Here is a 23293-nt window from a genome sequence, read left to right on the forward strand (position 1 = left end):
AGTTTGACCCAAAAGGCCAAACAGATGCAGCTCTGTTCTGGGACACACACATTATCAGGCTGTTGGTGAGTTTCTTATTTGAGTTAAGTTGAACATGGAAGTAAATCTACACTGTGTACAGTTTGCCTCCACCAATAGCCCACTTTCACCTAAGAGAAAAGGGCTGGTGGACATAGCTCAGCAAATTGAGAGAAGACGAGGAAAAAATGCTTTCTGTTGAAGGCTGATTATACTTTCCTTACAAATGCAGTGTCTGAAGTACACTTTTGGTTTCTATTTACATACAAGAAACTAGAATGGCCTTTCGTCCCAAAACCAACCTAAAATACAAAAATGAACAACTGGTGTGCCACATCAACAGCTCATTAAAACAGCATGGTAAAAATGGTAATGGTAAATGGTCTGTATTTATATAGCGCCTTTCTAGTCTTCCGACCCCTCAAAGCGCTTTTACACTACGTCACATTCACCCATTGGCGCGCTGATGGCAGAGGCTAAGGTGCCAACTGCTCATCAGAAACAGATATTAACATTGACACAGCGATGGAACAGAGGCAATGAGGGGGTTCAGAATCTTTCCCAAGGACACTTTCGACATGCAGACTGGAGGAGCGGGGGTATAGAACCGCTGATCTTCCAATAAGTGGCCAACCCGCAATCAACGTAGTGACGAAACACGTTCTGTAGAGCAGTTTGTTTGTTTGGGCTACTGTAGAAACATGGCGACTTCCATGTAAGAGGACCAGCGGTGTATGTAGATAGAAATAGCTCCTTCTAAGGTAATAACACAATGGTTCATTTTGTAAGGTCTTTATACACCACTGAAAACATAGTTATGGATATTATATTGCATTTTTGTCAATAGATCCTCCAAAATATTACACACTGAACCTTTAAATGTCCTGTTGGCATGCATAGATCCATCTTATGCTTTCCTGCTACATACTGGCCTCACTGTCTACAGGTTATTCCTGTTTACACTGAAGGCAGATGCAACTTACTGCACACTGACACTGATGCATTCTGATGGTTTGGAAGTGATACATATGCATTTCATTGTATAGACTGTATTCACAGCCATGAACAACCATGCTGGAAACCTGTTTCCCCCTACATGTTGTTAAGAAATTCATTATCAGGTGAGGCCTGATAAACCTTATTTCATTATGAAGCTATGACAGAGATTCAACTGGAAAAACATATGGAATTGTGATTTTGGCAGCACCTGTGTTAATCTCTCTAGGAGGAAAAAAGTGCAGCTCATTTGAAAAACTGGACATGATTCAAACATGCCGTTATAGTTTATTTATTACTGGGGAATCTGTGGCAGTGAGCTTGCTGCTGGAAGCAGGTGTGTGGACTGTTTCAAGAAAAATAGATAAATAGCTAAATAGCCACCTGATCAGCCTTTTCTTTGAGTTAAAATGTGTTCTTTTTAACGTATTAAAAAAAGGACAGAAAAGCACATCTCATTGGATTCTGAAGATTTATTTGTTGTAATAGTTAAACTTCAACGTCACAGAACGAGATGGCATCATTTGGATGATGTTTTAAACGTCAACAACCACCACAATGGTTGACACAGGTGACTTGCTGGACTAAACTTCTGAGGACTGTGTGAATGTGTTCAGCCCCTTTACTCACTGACATGTCCCTGACACTCCGTTTACATGTACTAGACCTTTGTTGGGAGTATATGAGAAGTAACTCCCACATTAACATGTCAAGCCATTTATTAACTAGAATAACTGAGAACACCGGTTTGAGTGTACGGGGCCTTTATTAAGTCCGAACAATAAATAAGTGAAACTTGGTTTGTTTTTGTATTGAAACTCTGTGGGACGTTGTCAGATTTCCACACTTGTCATACATCACACTGGAATAAGGTTTTCTCCAACATTTTGCAACATTCTGTCATTTTGCTGACAACTAGATGACTAAAAACTCAAAGTTGGTAATGACCAGAGACATTTCTGCTGAATACTCTGGATTTCTTCAGTTCCACTGCCAACACAATCCAAAACAAAGTGTAGTGAGAGTGAGAGTTAACATGTACAGACTCATCTCAGTGAGACTTCAAAGGAAACAGAAGTTACTTAAATTCTGTAGAACATCAATGCATAAAGTCCCAACATTTCTTCTGTCTGGTGAGGTCAGAAACCAGCTCACCTGATCATCAAACAGACCTCAATCAGTACATACAAAAACATAGACATTACAGACACCTAGAGCTGTTTTTGCAGTTAACACGTTAACAAGATTTGTGTTGGGCTTTTATATGTAAGATTACAGAACTCTTCTATGAGGGTAAAAGGAGAGAACATTGTTTGAATTATGTCACAACGGGTTTCTACTTCTCTGTGGAGAAGGCTCTCTTCATAAGTGGAGGAGGGGTCTTTCCTGCTTCGTAGAGCGATTCGGGAGGAGGGGAGCTCAAGCAGCACCAGTCAGGGATACGGCCTGTCTGGTTGTAGTAGTCTCTTGACACCGACCTGCTGCCCAGGATGTCCTGCAGCGCCCCGAAGATGGCACCTGTTGCGCAGCGGACGATATGAATACAGAGAGAGCTCTCCAAATTATGTAAGAGGCCACAAACAATATTTTTGTCCAATATCTTCTCATTTGTAACCTGAGAAGGACTGGCATTATGGTCTTGGAAGTATGCTGACGGAGGAGAAATATTTATCTATATATTTTATTAATGCTGTTTTGTTTTTTAATGTTGCTTACTCTTTAAAGCCTTCAGGCCAGCTGTTGGTGATAAATATTTTAATAAAAATCACATATCTAACCTCCGAGCCAGGCGGTGCAGTTGGGCTTGGCAGGCGGAGCATGTATACGCAAGCTCTTGCTGGCCAGCACGTCACGGTACTTGGGTTTCTCAACCAGGAGGCGTATCTCTGCCAGCAGACGGTGCAGGAAACCTGGCAGCATGGCTGTGCCTCCGATCACCACCAGGTTCTCTGAGAGCACCTTACGTGCGTCGATGGGGCACTAACATGGAAACACATACACACGTTTACCACTTTAGATCATTTACACAGATATCTCCTGTTGTTTCCACCCTGATATGACAGACATCAGACATTATTTTAAATCAGCCATCTATGTCCAATTAATGTGCAATTGCTTCTTAAATATTAACTTTACACCACCGTGCCTTTTTAGTAAACAAAACAGTTTAGATGAAAGAAATAAACCTAAACTATCATATTCCAAACAATGAAGGCAGTAGGAAGCAGCAGTTCTACAGGACAGCAGGACAGGTGCAGACTAAAACTAAATGTGATGGATGAAAGCTGAAGCAGGCATTACTGCGCTGCCTTCTCTTTCGTGTAGAGCACTAATGATTTATCAATATCAATATATCCTGAGTAGAGTATTGCACAGATCTGATGTGTAATGTCTGCTGCTGCTGGAGATTAATTAGGCCGTCCTGCACCGATGTCATCCCCACATGAAACAACAAAACTGCTCTCAGTTACATGGAAAGGAGTCAAAAAACTGGGGTGCTGAATTTCTCCTGCCAAAGATACTAAATGTTTCTGATATCCTCTAAAAGGGAAGATTAGTGAGGTTAAAAACCCAATGAACAGCAACCAGGGCACATAAGATGGTGAATACGGCTATGAGAGATCATACTATGTTACTACAACATGCATGCCTTCAAGGAGAAACTGACTTACATGTCTTCTGTTTTTAAATCTTCCATAGTTTACTTACATTACATACGGACTGCATCGAGTTAGCGATTGCACATAAACATAACGTCACACATTCCAAGGCGTATAAAATGAAGAACTTTTCTCTACCTTGACCAGAGAGTCGAGTATCAGCGAGGCAACGCTCTTCTCTTCATTGTCCTGTTCAAACAGGATCTCCATCACAGAGTCCCTGGGAATAAAAAAACCCCAAAAATAACCAAAAACAAATGAGCGGCAACGTTGTGACAGAAATCCACAGGCCAGAAAACAAGCAAGTTCTGGCCTTTAGATACACCTTATTGCAGAGACATGAAGATTCTAGGAAGACATTGACACTAGACAATCTCATTTTACAGAAGGACCTTCCACCGTGACAAAAAGAGAAAAACACAATACAAACACATGGAAATATCTCGCATTTGCTCAGTTAAAGGCAACAGCAGACATAAAGAGCATCATTTGATGAACTACCTGATTGGTCCTTTGACGTGAAGGATTTTCTCACCGTCCAGAGGGTAATCCACATCTGGAGGAGGGGCGGGACGCTACAAACACATTCACAAGGAAGAAGAATTGTACATTAAACTACAGCATGTGAACACGTTTTCACAGACTGAGTATAACTAAGGTAACATACAAAAAACAATTTGGGTTCAACGTTAATGTTTTCTATTTCACTTGCCTGGTCGTGCAAGTGGGTCAGAAATCTACGTGGCCGAAGAAAATTTTTACTTTTATTAGCGGTAAAAGTAACAACAGGACTGAAGTTAATTGCACGTTTAATCTTAATAAATAATAAAATAAATGAATCAGAGGGAGCAGGGATAGGTATTGTTAGGATTTTATTGATACACTTTTATTGATACTCCTTATCGGTTTGGTTCTTTGTCAATACTCTTATCAGTTCTTTTTCGTTACTGATAATTGCCTTTTAAAGATTATATTATTTTAAAATACAATAAATTCAGAACAGGATTATAATTGAATATTATAACTATGCATTGTTTCTAGAGCAGCAACAGTAAAGTTTACTATTCAAACTCAATAATATCTCACTAGAAACAAATCTAAAATGTCAATAAAATAAATCAGATTCCTGACATCAAAATACTGAGAAGGATGGACTGATTCTTCATTCTTTCTGAATGAAGAATCAGTCTTTTCTCCTCCTGATTTACTTACTTATTATATGGGTGGTGATGGGGCAATGGATAAGACACATGCCTTTGGTGTAAGAGACTCGGGTTCAATTCCCCATTGTGACATCCAGCAATGTGTCCCTGAGCAAGACACTTAACCCCTAGTTGCTCCAGACCTCTGACATGTATAGCAATTGTAAGTCGCTTTGGATAAAAGCATCAGCTAAATGAGTAAATGTAACCGAGAAAGGAAGAGGCCAAGGTTTTTTTGCCTCTCCTATAGAGATCCTTATCAGCCAGAATAAATTAACTGTGTGGGGGGTCTTTGAGGTTTTGTTTATTTAGCATCTTACCAAAAAGCAATGCCCATATCTAGCTAAAGGAATAAATGTAATGTAAATGAATTAACGTTACTGCCAGTAAACAGTGGAGTGACTGGTTTGTCTCAAGAAATCCAGATTTTAAGATTTGTGGCAAACTAAGCTAAACAGTTAGACTACAACAAGACAGCCTTCGTTTTTAGCTTGTTTGTAAAAATTCACAATTGACCCTTTGCTAAGCCCCTCCCCCCTTAGTTACTGTTGCTAAGTCCGACAAACTGTCGGTGCTGCCACTGTCTATTACTGTACTCCCCAGAGAAATATTGTCAAATTTGTTGGAAAAAAATTCTCACAAGGAAACACACTTTTGCAGTTGCATTATACATTTGAAGGTTGTATTCAGGCTGTCAAACTGACTCAAATTGACTCAAACGGACGTGAAAAAAATGAAAGATAGAAGCTAAAGCCTACCGATCACACAGTACAAATGAACCACCGCATCCCCCGACGATTGAGACAAAAGACAACGATACGAACGATCAACACTGTTCCTGTAAATCTCGGAAGGACTCTATTCATTATTACAGTCAGCAGGGCTTTATTACGTTACATTCAGTAGGAAGTTAGCTAGCGTTAGCAAACTAACATTACATTAGGAACAACCCACCCAAGTGTTTTACTTGTCCCAAGCAGGGAAATCCTTTTTGTTGAGCCCTGTATTTCACTTACTTCAGCTGTACCATCCAGGTTAAATTTGGCTTCTTGGATCTTGAGGCCTCTCTGCAGGTCACTGACAAAGCATGTTCTGACTGCAGGAAACAAAACCAAACCAATGAGCATTAACCACCAAAACTAAAAGGATGAAAGTTTTAACCAATGTCCTCAATGACTGTTGACAATGATAATGAATAAAAAATGTTGTCCTCAATGAAAGCTTTAATTAGCGGATTTAGTGAGTAAATTACATATCTGCATCATTCTAAAGTAACTTATTTAAATCATAAAATGGGAAAATATATCAATTAAACCATAATCCCGTCCAACTTAAGGGCTTTTCTTGCAGTCATAAATTGAATAACACTAAACATAAAGCTAACATATCTATGGGGTCAGAAATGTTAGTAGCATTTTGACAGGTCAGTTTTGCTGGGGTAATATTTCAGTCAAGGAATGGTAAAGAGAAAACAGCGACAGACTCAATGGAAGTATTGTTGTTGTTTGTTTGTTGTTCTTTTGGGAATGCTGCCTTTGAAAGGATTAACTAAAAGCGTGATCCATTACAAAGCCAAGCAACAGATAAGAAAGTACACCATCTCGGTCAAACCTACCCTTGATATCCTCCACAGTCTCCTCTGAGATGGTACCTGCAGAAAAGATGAAGAGATATAAATGAAGTGGAACTTCATTTTCTTTGGTTCACTTGTGCATAAATCGTCCATTTCTCTCATTTCACTTCCAAGTTAGATTTATGACGAGACTGAATCAGCGTTTGGGGAACAGGTGAGCTGACACTGCCACAACAGAACAAGCATCAAATACGACCGCTTGATGTAATACAAACAGACTGCAGATTTTGGGCAGTCATTTTTTCCCCCTGAGTCATGAACAGTGTAAAAGGCTGATTACAGAGAGCTCAGTCCTTCTGCGCTCACTGCAGAAATGTAGTCTGTTCAACAGTCCTGTCTGTCTTAATTATTGATGCATATATGTGTAGCTTCTCTCACTCTGCTGTTGCAGCTGCAGATCTCACAGCTCAACGCAATGATTCAGTTTGCTTTCCCCCAAAAGCATGAAGAGAAAATTCTAAAATAGACCGCATGCATATGTATAATTCACATATTGAGAAAGGTATTCACTGAAACAAGAAACAAGTTCTTATCAATAGTATATTACATGTAATGGGTCAAAGCCATTATATTTTTCTGCTCTCTGCATGGTAAAACAAATCAGCAGTCCATATTGTAATAACCATCCATTGAAAAGACAAAGACACACACAGTGTACTGTATTTTTCTGTAATTACCAATGACAGCTGGTACACTCTGCCCAGTGGTGGTGTCCGTGTCAACAGTGCACTGTTCCACAAGAACTCCTTCTAATTCTCTACAGTAAATACAGACACATGCAGTTATGGGAGGAAACCAGCACATCTGAAATAAAAACTTTCCATTTTACAGTCACATGGTTTCCAGTCCTTTTTACAGCCAAGTTTGCACAAAATAGTACACTGTCACACACCCCTCCGTAAATCTGTTAGAGCTACTTACTTATGGATGGCTTTCCCTCCCAAAGGCAAAGCCTCCCATGCTGGCAGAATAGGAGTGCACTCATAAACCTGACTTCACAGTTAAGGTGGTAACATATACCCCAAACTTATTTTTGCATTTGCACATTCAGAAACATCACAGGACGTCACAAGAGAACGTCAGTAATCCATCAACAGCAAGACAGATATTTGTGCACAGCAGTCACAGTTTTCCTGTGATGAAGGCAAGTTTCAACATGACACAATGGTCCAAGAGATGTTTAGCCCAGCTTAGCACAAAGACAGGTGATGTGGGGCAAACAGCCAACCTAGCTCTAAAAGAACACCATCCAACAGCTACACATCATATGATCTACAAATGCAGGGGGAAAAATGGTTTAATAAGCAGTTGGTTATTACATTGGAGCTGCTGGGTGACCTAACTTTCAGAATGTGTGTCTTTGCACACTTCCATAACTTTGAACAAAACTGACTCTTTGGTGTATTGATGATAGCGTGCTGCCTAACAAGATGCTATGATGTGATTAATACAATCTGGAGCAGATGGGAGGATTTTTCTCCTTCAGCACGGGCTGGCACTTTTCTATATCTCTGAGCTTTTATCCCTCTAGAACCAGGATGCAGATTGAGATCCTCTGGTAGGGCGTTGCTAGCTTTTCCACGGTCTAGGCTAACAACTAAAGGGGACAGGGCTTCAAGATCAGGCTCGCAGAGTCTGTTCCTTGTTTCATCTCACTTCTTAACACTCATTTATAGAAAACATCTCTAGGTTGACCAGATGAGAATAGGTGAAATTCAGTACAGGAGTTGGGGGTGGGGGTGGCCTCCAGTACATTATATTCAGTGTCAACGAACAGTAAAATCACAACACGTGAAACTCAAAACTTAACGCTAAAATGAAATTTTGTTAACAAAGTCAACTGTCTGTCATTAGGAAAAAAACACAATGACTGTGTTGTATGTAAATTTAAGATCTGTTACATACAATTTAGCTCATTTCTTATATCAGTGCATTGCCTGTCAGATCTCCCAGATCTTTGTGGCTGCCTGCAGCTACACTTCCCCTATCCTCACTACTGTAAGTTCCACTATCTATACTAGAAAACAAAAAGAGGAAAGAGCATGCACACGAGTTGCTTTGTGGCTGTAACAACTCTGCTGATGTTCACGATACCCTGCAGTCCCGCTGTAGCCACTGGACAGCCGGAACACCAAAAGAATGTTTCACAATGATCATGCAGGGAAGGGGGAGAGCAGTCACCCTACCCAGATACAAACCTGGGTCTACAGGGTACCAAACATGCAACTTGACTGCAATGACAAAGAGCCAGGCTCGTTGGCATGGCAGAGCACTAACTAATTCGTAATGATGGTACTCCGTCCCACTGCCCTCCCCTTTGGGAGGCGTCTTTCACGCAGCTCCAGACTGTACTCCCATCCCAGGGTGCCCCCCACCCACTAGCGCTTCACCCATCTCTGGGGTCCCTCCCAAACAGGGGTTCACCAATCCTGGAGGTCCCTCATATAGTTCACTGGGCGCGCCCCGATGACCTACAGGGTACTAAACATGCAACTTGACCGCAATGCAAAAGAGCCATGCTTGTAGGTATGGCAGTCAGAGCGCATACTCAACTGCTGTATTAAATGTTTTATCAGACTCAAAACACAGGTTTAGTCTAATAGACAAGCAAGACAGGAGTCGGGACAACTGCTTGTAACTGTCCCAAATTGTTCGGGACGTCTGGTCACCCTAATTATCTGCATATTGACTTGTTTATGTTTTATATATTCTTTGTAGTAAACCACTATGTGTGATACCAATTTCTATTTGACTTCTCTATGTTTTACACTGATTGCTGTTATTTAATTAATCAATAAAGCTATTATTATCATTATTATCAGTCATTATCAGTGCCAGGCTAGGCTAAACATGTCTTGGACCATTCTCTCCACTTAACTAAGATTAAAGTGATATCAATCTTGCCACCTAATTCCCTGTAAGAAAGCAAACAAATCCGTGTCTTAAACAACTGGGCATATATCCTTTAAGGGTCGAGGCCTACAGGATGACAGGAAAAGGATACAGGTAGCACCAGCGTCTCTGTGTAGCCACAGTCCATCACCAGAGCAGAGTTGATGCCCAAAGTCATGATGGCCATGAGGTGACTTGGGGCAAACAGCACAGATGGCACCTGGAATACACCAAAGAATAATCCCTAACACACTGTAGCTTACACTTACTATTAAGGCTGTCAGTAAAGCGTGTTACTGCAGGACTTTATTTACTTTTGTCAAACTTAATAAGTCCCATACTTTTCATGAATAAGTATTTTTAATAGAATTATTATTTTTTTTATTATTTTTAAGTAAATTTCTCACATCAGTGACTTGCATCCTCCCCATTAAAACTTTTTCCAAACATGTCCAGCAGCGTGTATAAAACCCTGATGTGTTTTGTTTTCACACCTCAAACTGTTTGAAGAAAACTTTGGTGAGCGTCTCCCTGAAGTGAGACGGGCAGAGGATGGACTCGATGATGACCACTCTTCTGTCGCGAGGGTTCACCAGCAGGTGCCTGATTAAGACAAAGAGGAAGACAAACTTTTAATGTTATGTGGCTGGACCGCTCCATTTTATAGCTGCTGCACACCTTAGTAACTTTTTTACAGTTACAATGAATAACTGATGTAGCAGAGTCTCACCTGAAGTACAGCAAATGGATAAATTCTTTGAGGATGACATAAAGCTCTTCTGTGTTGATGTTGTACTGAACCACGTTGATGGCCTGAAAGTGAGACATGCCACATTAACATAATATTTTTTGCAATTTCCAAACAGCTTTCCAACTGATCACTCAGAGCAAAGCGTCGTCTCACCTGTTGCTGTCCCGGTTTCCGGATCTCGCTCGGAATTATGAACCTGGGCCCCGTTTCCCCTGCAAAGCCGCATCTGCAAGAAAAGGAAACAGTCAGCTGAGCCACTAGGAGGCGGCACAGACAAGATTAAGATTTATATTTCTGATTATTCAATAATATTCCTACAAGCCACAATAATGCAAGGAGTAAGCCTTTTTTCAGGCTCCTACACATATTATATAAGCAATACTAGTGAACTGTGCAAAAACAAAACAAATGTAAACATGATGCATACATGGCAATCAAACTTTAGTGAGAAATTATTTGTATTTCAGGAACAAGGACTTGGCTCACAGGGCCACATAATTATTTTATTAAATGGCAACATCGAACTTACAATAGTAAGTTGTACCTAAATAAAATAACAGAGCAGCTCTGTGTGAACTGCTGTGGGACAGTAATTGTAGACATCATTATTAAATGAGAACAGGCCTCTTGATCTTCATGTGACTTGCCTCAGGCCAGTTTCTTGTCTTCGCTATATAAAAACTTTGAATAAAATTACAGAAAGACGACATGTTTTTTGTAACATTGAAGGCATAGACACTGTCAGCTCCAGATATTAAGAATTTCATTGTAGCATTTTTTGTAAATCTCCAGTTGTGCTAACTTAAAACTAAACTATAATGGGGAGATATGTGAGGTATAATGGCAGGTGAAGTGACAGCTTTCAGATTAACAGGTGCTTAAATAAAACTATTTAGGTCCCTCAAACAGCAATCAACGTGAGGGGAAATGTTCAGCTCACAACGGAAAAAATGATGAAAAATGAATCATATGAGAAAACCAAATTTAGATTTGTTGCCCAGTGTTGGCCTTTTCCAATTACATCTAATGCAATTACATTTTCACCAGTACAACAAAAAATATGTCAATACTTTTGTTTCTAGCTAGACATTTCTGGTAAAGTTTAGCTTTGGCTTTAACGTTAGCTAAATTAAGATTTACCCAAAAAGCTTTTATTGGTAGTATAGCTGGGTATTACTGACGTTAAGTGCAAATGTTTTCCTTTACTTTATTGGATTTGATCTTCGCTCTAATTTAGCACTGGCTAACAGCTGTCAGTTGGAATAAATCGTGCAGACTTGGTCTAGTTAGCATTGAGTGTGTGGCTTACTAGCTAACACCGCTACAGCATTTACTACCAGTAACGTTACAAACAATTACGTTAAGTATCGTGAGTTTGTGAGAAACTCCTGTATTTGACCAGATTATATTAGTACCAAGCGGTTAGTTAAGAAAACAAATATTTACGCTAGCAAATGCTAACCGAAAGGCTCTGCTAACGAGGCGACATACTCACTTTGTGTATGCTGCTCCCAAGTCAATGACGATCGCAGTCTTCTCTCCTCCGCTTCCCAGCCCATCAAATAAGGGCATTTTATTAATTTGTTGGCCTTTCGGCGGAAATAATGTCAATACTTGTGTAATACTAAATTTTCATCGTAGCAAAAGGACAGAGAAATCTGTTGTCTTCCTGTTGGGTTGGGTCTTCCGAAACGCGATGACGTCACGTGGGACTGCCTGATCACAATCTGCTCAAGATTATTGGAATAATGGAAACTTTCTGATCAACCGGTGCATTCAAATGGATCAATCAAATGCTTTTCAAATGCAAAAAGTAAAACGTGAACTTATTCTAGAAATTAAATTTTCAAACTAGCTATAACAAAAAGGACATATATACAACCAGATGCTGCACTACAAAGATTCTCTCTGCAGCAAAATCCAAATACTACACTCATTTGATATCATCTTACGAAGGGAACACAAGGGCCCTGTTTTCCACAGTTAATACAATTTCACGACCCCCGAATAATCTTCCACCCCATCTGTATTCAATTTCTCAATGTGATAATTTTATGTCATTTGTCAAAACAGCTACCCACCTCATATAACAGTGCACTTTATCCACCTACCTCTAATCATCTCATCAACAATAACCTCTATGAACAGTTTCAATCTGGTTTTCGGCCTCTCCACAGCACAGAAACAGCCCTAATCAAGGTCACCAAAGACCTACTAATGGCTGCTGATTCTGGTCTTCTTACCATACTCATCCTTCTCGATTTAACTGCTGCCTTTGATACCATCTCTCACAACATCCTCCTGGATCGTCTAGCCTCAGGTATGATGTGAACTAGCTCAGGGATGTATTGATGATACCAATACATCCCTGAACTAGTTCACATCATACCTGTTTGGCCGCACTCAGTTTGTAAAACTTAAAAATGTTCAATCACAACCCTCCTCAGTCACCAATGGTGTTCCCCAGGGATCAGTCCTGAGGCCCCTCCTTTTTAAAATTTATTTACTTCCCCTTGGTTTTATTCTCAGGAAATATAATATCCAATTTCACTGCTATGCAGATGACACCCAGCTCTACTTGTCCACCAAACCTACATCTATGCTCCCTCTGTCTTCTCTAACTGACTGCTTAGATGAAGTTAAAACTTGGTTCACTCAAAACTTATTCAAACTTAACAGTGATAAAAGTGAAATTCTCCTTGTTGGCTCCATATTCATCCTAGCAAAATGTCAAATTTTTGCTCATTTCCACTGTCCCATCCTCCCCCCATGTCAAGAGTCTTGGTGTCATCCTCGACAGCACACTTTCTTTTGAAAAACACATCAATAATCTTACCCGGTCTGCTTATTTCCACTTATGCACCATCAATCACCTTCGTCCTTCACTTACACATCATAACACTACTCTCATCCACGCTCTTGTGACTTCTCGTATTGATTACTGTAACTCCCTTCTCTCTGGTCTTACAAGTTCATTCATAAACTCCAGCTGGTCCAAAACTGTGCTGCCTGTACTATCACCAGAGCCCCAGTCTCTGAACACATTACTCCACTTCTAAAACAACTGCACTGGCTTCCTGTTAAATACCGTATTGATTTTAAAGTTCTTCTTCTCCCCTTCAAAGCACTCCATAATCTTGCTCCTCCATGTCTCTCTGAACTCCTTCAGTCCTATACCCCATCCCGAACTCGCTGATCCTCTTTTTCCTCACTACTGTCAATTCCTTCAGCCCGCATGTCCACAATGGGGTTTAGAGCCTTCAGCTATTGTGCACCTCACATTTGGAACGCCCTCCCTCTATTCATCCGTAGGAAAGAGTCCCTGTCCTCCTTTGCTCAAAACCCACTTATTTCGAAAGGCCTATCCCACATAATTCCACCATCCAACGGCTTCATGATGAACTACTTTTTAAAATAGTTTTTCTCTATTCTATTTTATCTTAATCTTTAAATTGTGTCATGTTTTGATTTTCTTTATTGTATTGCCTCCTTGAAATGTATTTTCAGCTGGGGCATCCCTCTCTAACTTCAAGAAGCTCTTGAAAACTCATCTCTTCCGAGAACACTTCCTCTTATAACACCTCGAACTCCTAACCTCTAACATGCACTTCCTGTGCTCTTCTTCTTCTATCCCCTACAATGATCTTGTATTGATTGCACTTTTTGTTAACTCTTACTTCCTTCCCTAGGTATCTACCCCATTGATGTGATATGTACTGTGAGCTCTTACTAGTATTTATTGCTGCTAGTATGTATTGTCAGTTGTAGACCTGTAGTTGATGCTCTGTTGATGCTTGTATGTTGTTCCTCAAATGTAAGTCACTTTGGATAAAAGCGTCTGCCAAATGAGTAAATGTAAATGTAAATGTATTTTAAGTGTTTTAATCTATAAGGTGTCCTTGAGCACTATGAAAGGCACCCACAAATAAAATGTATTGTTATTATTATTTTTTTCAGCTTACATAAGTTCCTTATTTTCTTATATTGCAGATATAGGCTATTGCTGTGCTGTTTTGTGTAGTGTAGCCTACTGTAAATATTATCCTCTTTAAAACATTGAAGGTCCCTATAGACTAGGGGACACTGGGAACAGTTGTGGCAGTGACAAGCTGTAAAAACTTTAGCTCCATTTCATGAAAACGAGACAGGATTTAAAAAAAAGTTGCTTCAAAAGTCATAAGAGGGTGGCATGTTGCCTGTTTATTTTTAAAATAACTATTGTCCCTCTGTCTTTCTAACTGTTGATATCCATATTGATGGATGCTGATGTGTAACCTCACTGGACCACCACAGGGGGTCACTGGAACTTTTTCTATATTCCCCAACTAAGTCTTCCCCCGTTTTGCTGGGCTGTCTGTGGAAGGTTCTCACATTAAGGTGCATATGTCAGTCCCTATGGGAGTCATATGTCTGTGATGTAAATACAAGCAAACTAATATAGGCCTACCATTTGTCATTCATGTACCAGATCGCATTACAATACATTAACTGTTATTAAGTGTCTCTCAATTCCTGCTTAGATAGCCCAACTTATCGTTAACAGGGAACAATTTGTGTCCTTTAATTTGTAGTGTCTTGTGTCAGATTTGGGAAGTAACGTATCAGACCTGCTGGGTAATTGCACGTTGTCACTTGTGATTGTGAAAATGCACAAACGTTGCTAAGTGATCATGCATGCACCTGCATGTGAGCTGTGCTATTTTAGAAGTACTGTTTTAAATGAATGCGCCAGGGCAGTCATGCAGAAACGAATCCGTAAAACAATTCTTTAATTTTATAAATAGCACGATAGCCTATTTGCAGCAAAAAAAAAGCTGGGAGTGTATAACTTAATCATTGTAAGAGCATGTGCATATAACCACCGATACCTTCTGTGTTCAATCATTGTTTTCTAATACAGCCCCATTGTGGACTCCTTTAGAGCGCGTGAGCAGCAGGTGACCTTTAAATTGAGGTTAAGGAGCTGTCCGTTCAGCACCAGCAGGAGCGTGATATGACTCTTTCAGAAAGATATATATTTTTAAATTAAATAAAAGTAGACAACGGAAATGGAAGAGCAATAGGCAACAGCACGTTAGTTATGATAAATGAGGCGTCAAAGCCGTCAGTTGGAATAAATCGTGCAGAATTGAAGCATTTGGGAGGAAGCACTTGTGAAGCAGGCGGACATACGTAGAGAAGACGGATACTTTCGTTCAGTGACGCTGAGCTGCACAACAACAAGCCTCTCCTTCAGCTTGCTTTCTACAGTAGACTATCCTGAATTTATATCCGTACAACTGCATTTTTTGTTTTGCAAGAGAAAGCTCTGCGTCCTCCAGGCACAGCGATCCGTCATGAGCTCTAGAAGGTAAAAACACTTTCTTTTTTTAGCCTTATGCGACTTTAATTGTTACCTGACGTGCATTGTGCCCTTAATTCCACAATATGATGATGCGACTGAATTTGGGGGAATGCACTGTTGTCTCTGTGAGGGCTGCTCCTGTGGCATTCTGTGCAGTCAGATTGGAGAAATGTGATTCAGCACCGCAGTGTGAATTTGTTCACAGCCCAAATGCTCGAGCGATCATGTTGATCAGGTGGTGGACCGCACGAGCACACTGGCTGAGAGCGTTCACTGTATTGATCACAGGGGAGGTGCGCAGGCAGAACATTGTTGGAGTGTGCATCACCAGGGGTGGATGATGATACCTCTCAGACGTTTGTCTGACTCTGGCAACATGACAGGGTGTCACCCTGTTACCACCAGACGTGTCGTTTCTCTTCCCTTTCTACATCATTATCATCTATCATATCATATGAAGCAACACATGCGAAATACACCATTGTTTGCTTTGTTTTCAGTGCAATTTAGCATTTGATAATGTGCAAATAGGCTGTTTGCAGAGCAATCGCACTCTCTTTTTTTTTTTTAAAGGGAGATGCAGGTCTGTGTGATGTAGAAATGTAACATTCATGGAGCCATCTCGTAGAGGATCCTGGAGGATAGAAAACCTGGTGCTATTTATAAGTGAAGTGCATGAGGGTGCTAAGGATTGCTGTGTCAGATTCCCTCTCTCTTTCTCACACTCCCTCTGTCTGTGTCTGTGTCTGTGTCTGTGTCTGTGTCTGTGTGTGTGTGTGTGTGTGTGTGTGTGTGTGTGTGTGTGTGTGTGTGTGTGTGTGTGTGTGTCTGTTTATACAAAACAGAAATCAGAAAGAGTCTGAGATGAAAAGGAATTTCATCCGAATTTATTCAAAACAGGCAGCTGCAGCATCAAAGCAACGGCAGGCACAAATGCACAGTTAAGCCTGTTCTCTGTGGTTATCGGCTATATGAAGTTCTCAAATGGTAACACTTTTAAATCTGACCCTCCACATGTCTGCTGGGTGACAAAGTGTAGAAGTTGCTGGCAGGTACTGTTCACACTTCACTTAAGCCTATTAGCATTTGTCATTTGTCCCCACTCTCAGCAGGCACTGAGACGAGACAGAGATGCTGATGTTTGGGACACTCCATCGCCTCCTCCTAGCTGGGACATGTCTCTGTGTCTATGTAACACCTGTCCGCCTCCCAAGCTTCACCCCCGCTCAGGACAGCGGCTGTGGCGGGCAGTGTGCAGGCTCAGTAACAACTGATGGGCCACCAACACACACCACATATGTAGATTCCAAACCCTCAGATCCAGAACATGTGACTGGCCTGATATTGAATGTAGGCGCAGGAGGAGGGCCTGGCCCACATGGACGACCCGAGGCGATAACTCCAGTGACGCAGACAGAAAACGGGGACAGCCTTGATGGAAGATTTGGGCCGAGTGAGGCGGGAGGAGAGGCACGGATCCACAAGAGCGAGGCAAAGAAGGCTTGGAGCACATCTGAGATGGGAGACGCTGAAAGACCGTCGGTAGCAGCTTCAACACTGCCTGTTGATCTAGAGGGTAGAAAGGAGGACTTACCTGTCACCAAAGAGCATTTAAGTCCTACGGGTGGGAGAAAGCAGCTGGATGTAGCCGTGAGAACCACAAAGTTGACTCCAGATGCATTTTCAGCCTCCTCCACAGCACCACCACAGCTGAGCACCACAGCCAGGGAGAGCAAAGACAAAGGTGGGGAGGAGCAAATAAAGCTACCTGGTTATGGCGATTCACTCCAGGATAAACAACCAGAAGCAAGCTTGCCATCCTCTACAGGACCTCCAAATCCCAGAGCACGGATCCAGAAACTGACCTCCCACCGTTCCATCCCTCACTCGGTTTTTGTCTCCCCTCGGACCTCCACACTTTTGTCAATTTGGGGCCACGATGGAGCTACATTATCCTCCCTCCCAGATCCCCTGTTGCCTGAAATTGGACCAAACTTGATGCCCAGAGAGGATGGGCCAGAAAGCCTGTGGACTGAGGCAGAGAGGCCTGGTGGAGGTAAGTTAGAAAAATTAACACACAATTAATGTTCATGTCAATTGGACACGCACATATTTTTATTGGGGTAAAACTTTCTGTAATCCGTTATTAGCCATTCATTCAACATATCCAAACTTAAGACACACAAAATCCCTCCAAAGTGGTGTAAGTTAATGCTCTGCAGTCATTGTTACCCTGTAAGACTTCCCTCCACAGCAATCCATATTTTCTGGCTCATTGCAGTTTGCAGGGGTTCAGGAGGCTTCATTAAAAAGTGACTGGGAAAAGAAAGCGACAAGTCTTGTGGCAGAGATTGGCTTTGATGATTGGCAAAGAAGGCGGCCGCTTTTCCACGCTCCACTTTGAACCCCAGCTGGGACCCGTGGCAGTCTAATTACTTTCTATTCCTGACTCAAGCCTTAAAAAAAAAAAAGAAAAAAAAAAGAGAGAGAGCACACACACAACTGCCAGGAAAGGGCTGGTGGCAGGGTGTGTTATACAAGTCCTTGGAGGATTCAACCCCTATTTCTCTCCATCTATACACCACCCCCCACCCCCGCCCCACACACCCAAACCTCTCCTCTTTCTTTCCCACCCTTCACACTCCAGACTATTGTAAAGAAGTAGGCAGGTTATTATTCAGCAAGCAGGAGAGGGAAATGGATTAAAGGAGTCTGTCTAAGCCAATATGTGTTCCTGCCGTCCATTTGGGGGTTGTCTGTTTGATGAAGCTTCCTCCCAACAGAAAGGAAGCTGACAAAAAAACTAAATTCCCAATACAGCATTATGTAAAAGGATTGCAGTCTTATAAGCATTTTCCAGCCGACTTTAGAAATGCTTTGGACTAAAGGAAATGCCTGAGATGTGCAGTAACAGTCTTTTCCCCCTGTGACAGCCCTCTCTGTTGTAGCCTCTTATCTAGAAAGAACCATTTTTCAAACAATCCTGCTTTCATTTTGTCTTAGCCGCACTGTGAACTGAGCGAGTGCAAGGGCTGCCAATGAGAAAAATGCATGTCCAAAGAGGTACCTGTTTCAAAAAGCCGCATTCTGTCAAATTGCATTCAGCAATGCTGAACACAGTCGCAGTTTTGTGAAAGAAAACATATACATTTTTAATCTTAGCTGTCAGCAGAGTCGTGTGTTAGAAAACTGCAAGACCTTCAACTTGTCCTCATTTGTTTGCCCTAGTTTACTCACTGAATTGAACCTAGCAATCACAAGAACAACATCTTCAGATTGCAGCATTTCACTGGTATTTTACCAGAAGGTCCAAACTGTTCTGCCCTTTGGAAATGGTATACCATGCCACATGTCCTGACCCTCATTCTGTCTCCGTGCTTGTGTTGACACAATTACAGTGGACACTGTGGTCCCGCCATCTCAGGATGAAGCCACTGAGGGCACCATGTCATCGAAGGCTCTCCCTCTCATCTTTGAGCCGTTTGAAGAAGATGTCACACCAGCAGATGCGGCAGCGGTCACGCTGGAACCCGGCAGCGATCAGCCTCCTGCTGCCATGGCGACCGGAGGAATGCCTGTGTCAGAGGTGGGCTTGGACCAGCTGGTCACCGTGGAGACAGACAGCGATGGCCCCTCGCAGGCCCCACCCCTGCTGATGCCAGACTGGACGTCACCTTGGCAGACGTCTGGCGCTGAGCTCCTTGAGCCAATCAGCTCCTCCGGTCCGTCTGTTTCACAGCGGCCAACCGGAACAGAGCCAGAGGATCATTCTGAGAGAGGTGAGAGAGGTGACGTGGCAGCACCACAACGAATGAATGACTCTCAATGTCAACATAATGCTCTATAGAACAATGGCTTAATATGGCATAATGCTGTTTTTGCATGACTTTTTGCATATGTACTTTTCCAGAGCATACTAAAGTACTGGCGATAATTCGCAAGTGTATCGTCAACATAATGGTTTTACTGTATGAGAATGTTCATTTGTGGAAGTATAGTGCCACAGAACATCATAATGGTGCAAGCACTACTTTTTTTGTTTTAGTTTGATGACAGCATTTCCCCCTCTATGCAGCCTCTGGTTGGAATCCATGTCACTTCAGCATTAATGTGAACTTGTAGAAACTTGCTTTAGAATTCATCATTTTGAACTCTCATGAATGTAATTGGTTTGTAGTGGAAAATCATCTCACACTTAAGAGTCAGCTGTTCAACAGCAACGTCCTGGATGTGAGAAGCCACCGCATTGTCCATCATGCATTGTATAATGGTCATGCCTGCTTAATGTATGATTGAATTTCCACCATAACTTGCAAATACAGTGCTGTGCTGTGTGATTTGCGACATGTAGGCGGCGGGAGGACGCCAACCCTTGACGGGAACTTGCCCACCACCGGCCCCTCCTCGTCATTCCTGCATGCTATGACAACGGTAACCATGGCAACCCATCAGCCAGTGCACAAATCCAGATCAGGGTTAGAGGAGATGGAGTCTGAGGGTAAGATGAGTTTTATCGCCAAACAAAAAACAAGTCTATTTTAATTCAAATTGTTTCAATGTTCATTTTCAATCACATATGTGACCCTTTCTCTCTTGGCTGCTGGGTTGGTGAATTTGTTTTGTTCCCCACAGAGGAGCCAGATGAAGATGAGGATGATGACACCTCTGAGGAATCAGTGGAGGACGAGAGCGAAGAGGACCGAACAGAAAAACCTAAAACAGCCTCAACACAGCCTCCGTACAGCCTCATCCCTCCACCTCCTGTCTGGGTTCAACGGAACCAGGGGCTGAGTATGAGAACATGTTTTTTTTTTTTTTAAATCAGCTTTGGAACATGATAGCATGTTGTCAACCTTCATACAATGACTACTTGCCTTCTTAGAAATAAACAGACTACACAGACAGGAATATACTACTACATGAACAAGAGACAAAAAGAGTCTTCAAGTAGGTTTCCTTGCTAAACCTATGACTATTTTCTTCCAGTGCGGAGCTGGGTGGAGCTAATCAGAGAAAAGGTAAGAGACTGCCCCCTGCTGTCCTTAAAACTCTTTACTTGCTTTTTGTTGTGGCTAAGTGGTGTTAAGGATTAAGCTGCCAATTCTATATTTTTATTACTCTCACCAAATCCCATGAAAACACCAAAACCAAGAATTAAATAATCCTAAAATGTAACTTCCTCTGTGGCATAGAGCTCCATTGTTGTCCAAAAACTATTGAAAACACACTGATGATCAATCAATGTTCCCTGGTTATCATGGACACTGCAGTTTGTTTTGACTCAAATACACATACGCCGTCCTGCTGCCACACATTTTCACTAGAGCCACAGATGTGCAGTAATACAAAGCCAAAAGTAGACCATAACAAATGAGTGTAACCTGTCATGTTCCGTAGTTACAAATGAGCTTGGTGCTGAGACCCACAGACAGTAATAACAGTGGGTGGTGGTTAATCCAGGCAAATTAACCACCACTATTTTTGATAATTTGGGGTATAAAAAATAGAGTTGATTTACCTGGATTAGACATGGTAATGAGTGTGAGTTGTTTTTACCTCTGTCTCCACCCTCGGCAGGCGGGTTATGTGTCTGGGATGTTGGCCCCTGTGGGCATTGGCATCACTGGGGCCCTGCTAATCGTCGGCGCCCTCTACAGCATCAGGATGATTCACCGCAAAAGGAGGAACAGCTTTAAACACCAGAGGAGGAAGGTCAGACAGCCAGAGGTCAATACCCCACTTGTATTTATCACTTTTTTTCTCGTTTCACTTGTTGTTGAGCATCGATCTTGTGTTGAGTATTAGTAAGTTAAATTTTCCTCCCCAGCAACCTCGAGAGCCCGGGACCAGCCGTCAGGACCAGGCCATGCTGCTGGCCGACAGCTCCGAGGATGAGTTCTGATGAGACCCCTTTGGTCTCGTTTTGTCGGTGACCAACAGCTGATGCTCCTGTGAAGGAAGCTCAGCGAACACCCCCATCGCTATGACTTCCGCATCTCCAATCATCCTGGGCTGTTTGGGATGACTCTTCTGGTCCACAGTGTGAGTAGGCTATAGGGCACAATTTGCACAGGCTGCGCAACGGTCAGCTTCGTATCCCCCTTTCTAAGAATACCAATGTTGTCAGGTGATGCTGACTCTAATGGCTGCTCGTAAAAACAAAATGCATTAGCAGGGTCTTGGCAGGATTACAGTGTAGCTGGTAAATTGAGGTTTTGGCTTTGAGAGGTGAGGTTGAAATTATGGACCAGCGGACTTTCTGTCAAGTAATAACAAAGGGCTGTAGAAGAGTTAACATTACATAAACAATGTAAATATATGTACTGTATATGTAGCTGACTTGGGGTCAGTCGTGTTATGTTAGTGTAAATAAAATTGTATTTCTTGCTACACATCTAGGATATTTAAAGGAATTGTACAACATTGTGGGAAATACGCCCATTTGCTTTCTTGCCGAAGATTGACACCACTCTGATATGTGGCTGTGAGCTGGAGCGAGCAGCTGGTTAGCTTAGCTTAGCATAGCATAAAGACTCGGGGATACCGGCTAGCCTGGCCCAGTGCAAAGGTACAAAAACCTGCCTATCAGCCGCTCTGAAAGCTCACCAATAAACACATGTCTTCAGATCAGTACAAAAAAGAACGTGTAAAAATGACAATTCATTGTTTTACCGGGGTCATGTGATGAACTGTCTGGGAGCAGTGACTTCCTGGTTACCTAACGACTGCTTGACAAGATGTAACATGAAGATTTGTGAGCTTTATTGGTGCTGGTAGGCTAGTTGTTTCCAGTCTTTATGCTATGCTAAGCTAACTGTCTCTCTTAAAAAAAAAAAAATAAAAGTTTCATATTTATCAGACTGAGTGGTAGAAATCTTCTCAGTGTTCTGCAAAAAAAGGGAATAAGCCTGAATGCTTAACTATTTCTTAAAGACTTCCACATATTTTAGAAACCTTCACATACAATTCATTTGAATTAATGCTTCATTTAAATGTGAACTTTGTGTAAATGTAAATGTTTTATTCAAAGGCATTTGTTCATAAAAGGTACTGTGAGATGCACATACAAAATACCATCGTCCTACAAACTTATGTAGCATAAAACAGATTTTGATGTACAATATAACTCTGATATGAATTCATTATCTTGCCACTTGCAAAATGTTTCATTTTGAAGCGCATGACTATGTCTAATTCTATTCATACAGAGACTTCTTTCTAAATAAATGAAGTGTTTCTGTTGGCTGGAAAAGCACAAACACTGAAGACACTGGGGGCAGAACCACGGTTTTTTTTTTGGAAACCACTACATTTTGCACAATAGTGTTTTTGGTGTTAATCTGGTTCAGAGGAGGACAAATAAAGGAGACGTTTTGGCCAATTTCGGCCCAAGAACACCACATCGCTGAAGTGCAATGACTTACAGTCAGAAAAAGTCCATAAAGTTTAAGAAAATAAGAGATCATTTTATAAAAACATCTTCTCTTGTTCAGACAGAAGATGCAAGATATTTGAACACTACTCATTTGAGCCATGTTTAACGCCAATGTCGATAACGCATGGTCTTGTCATTTAAAGAAAATATTTTTTCTGTAACTTCATGAGTCATGTGACATGCTTAATGTACAACAGCCTGTTCATATGCAATAATACTGTTTTAGTGTGATGTAAAATAGACACTTTTTTGTCTATAGGTAGATCTGAAACAGGATGTCATCAATAAACAACACTTTTAGATGTCTGATTGTGACTCTTTCTTATAATGCACCTTAAGTGTGAATTGTGTTTTCAATGAAA

The 23293-nt window shown here is 41.5% G+C and overlaps 2 protein-coding genes and 1 long non-coding RNA gene across 5 annotated transcripts; 1 reads left to right on the forward strand and 2 right to left on the reverse strand.

Moving 5' to 3' along the window:
* Nucleotides 1-1761: 1761 nt before the first annotated feature.
* actr10 (actin related protein 10) lies at nt 1762-11858 on the reverse strand. The gene is made up of 13 exons (XM_046060749.1): nt 11648-11858; nt 10306-10378; nt 10132-10214; nt 9896-10004; nt 9514-9621; nt 7431-7498; nt 7187-7266; nt 6492-6527; nt 5893-5972; nt 4176-4249; nt 3813-3894; nt 2793-2994; nt 1762-2532 (listed from the first exon to the last, which is right to left on the reverse strand). The coding sequence occupies exons 1-13, from the start codon at nt 11722-11724 to the stop codon at nt 2351-2353; spliced, it is 1254 nt and encodes a 417-aa protein (XP_045916705.1). The 5' UTR covers nt 11725-11858; the 3' UTR covers nt 1762-2350.
* A 3482-nt stretch (nt 11859-15340) lies between these two features.
* On the forward strand, nt 15341-23238 carry LOC123977779. 3 transcript variants are annotated; one of them, XM_046060744.1, is made up of 8 exons: nt 15341-15502; nt 16606-17552; nt 18895-19275; nt 19848-19994; nt 20129-20287; nt 20483-20514; nt 21074-21223; nt 21324-23238. In XM_046060744.1, exons 2-8 carry the CDS (start codon nt 16628-16630, stop codon nt 21396-21398), a joined length of 1869 nt encoding a protein of 622 aa, XP_045916700.1. In that variant the 5' UTR covers nt 15341-15502; nt 16606-16627; the 3' UTR covers nt 21399-23238. The 3 variants fall into 3 exon arrangements, with proteins under 3 accessions (XP_045916700.1, XP_045916702.1, XP_045916701.1); XM_046060746.1 differs by having other exon boundaries at nt 21074-21208; XM_046060745.1 differs by having other exon boundaries at nt 16609-17552.
* Nucleotides 18121-22315, reverse strand: LOC123977784. The gene is made up of 3 exons (XR_006826750.1): nt 22169-22315; nt 21053-21186; nt 18121-19266 (listed from the first exon to the last, which is right to left on the reverse strand). It is a non-coding gene; the product is annotated as an uncharacterized LOC123977784 (long non-coding RNA).
* Nucleotides 23239-23293: the final 55 nt, after the last annotated feature.

Source organism: Micropterus dolomieu, linkage group LG10 (genome assembly GCF_021292245.1).
Source record: "Micropterus dolomieu isolate WLL.071019.BEF.003 ecotype Adirondacks linkage group LG10, ASM2129224v1, whole genome shotgun sequence".
NCBI classification, from domain to species: Eukaryota; Metazoa; Chordata; class Actinopteri; order Centrarchiformes; family Centrarchidae; genus Micropterus; species Micropterus dolomieu.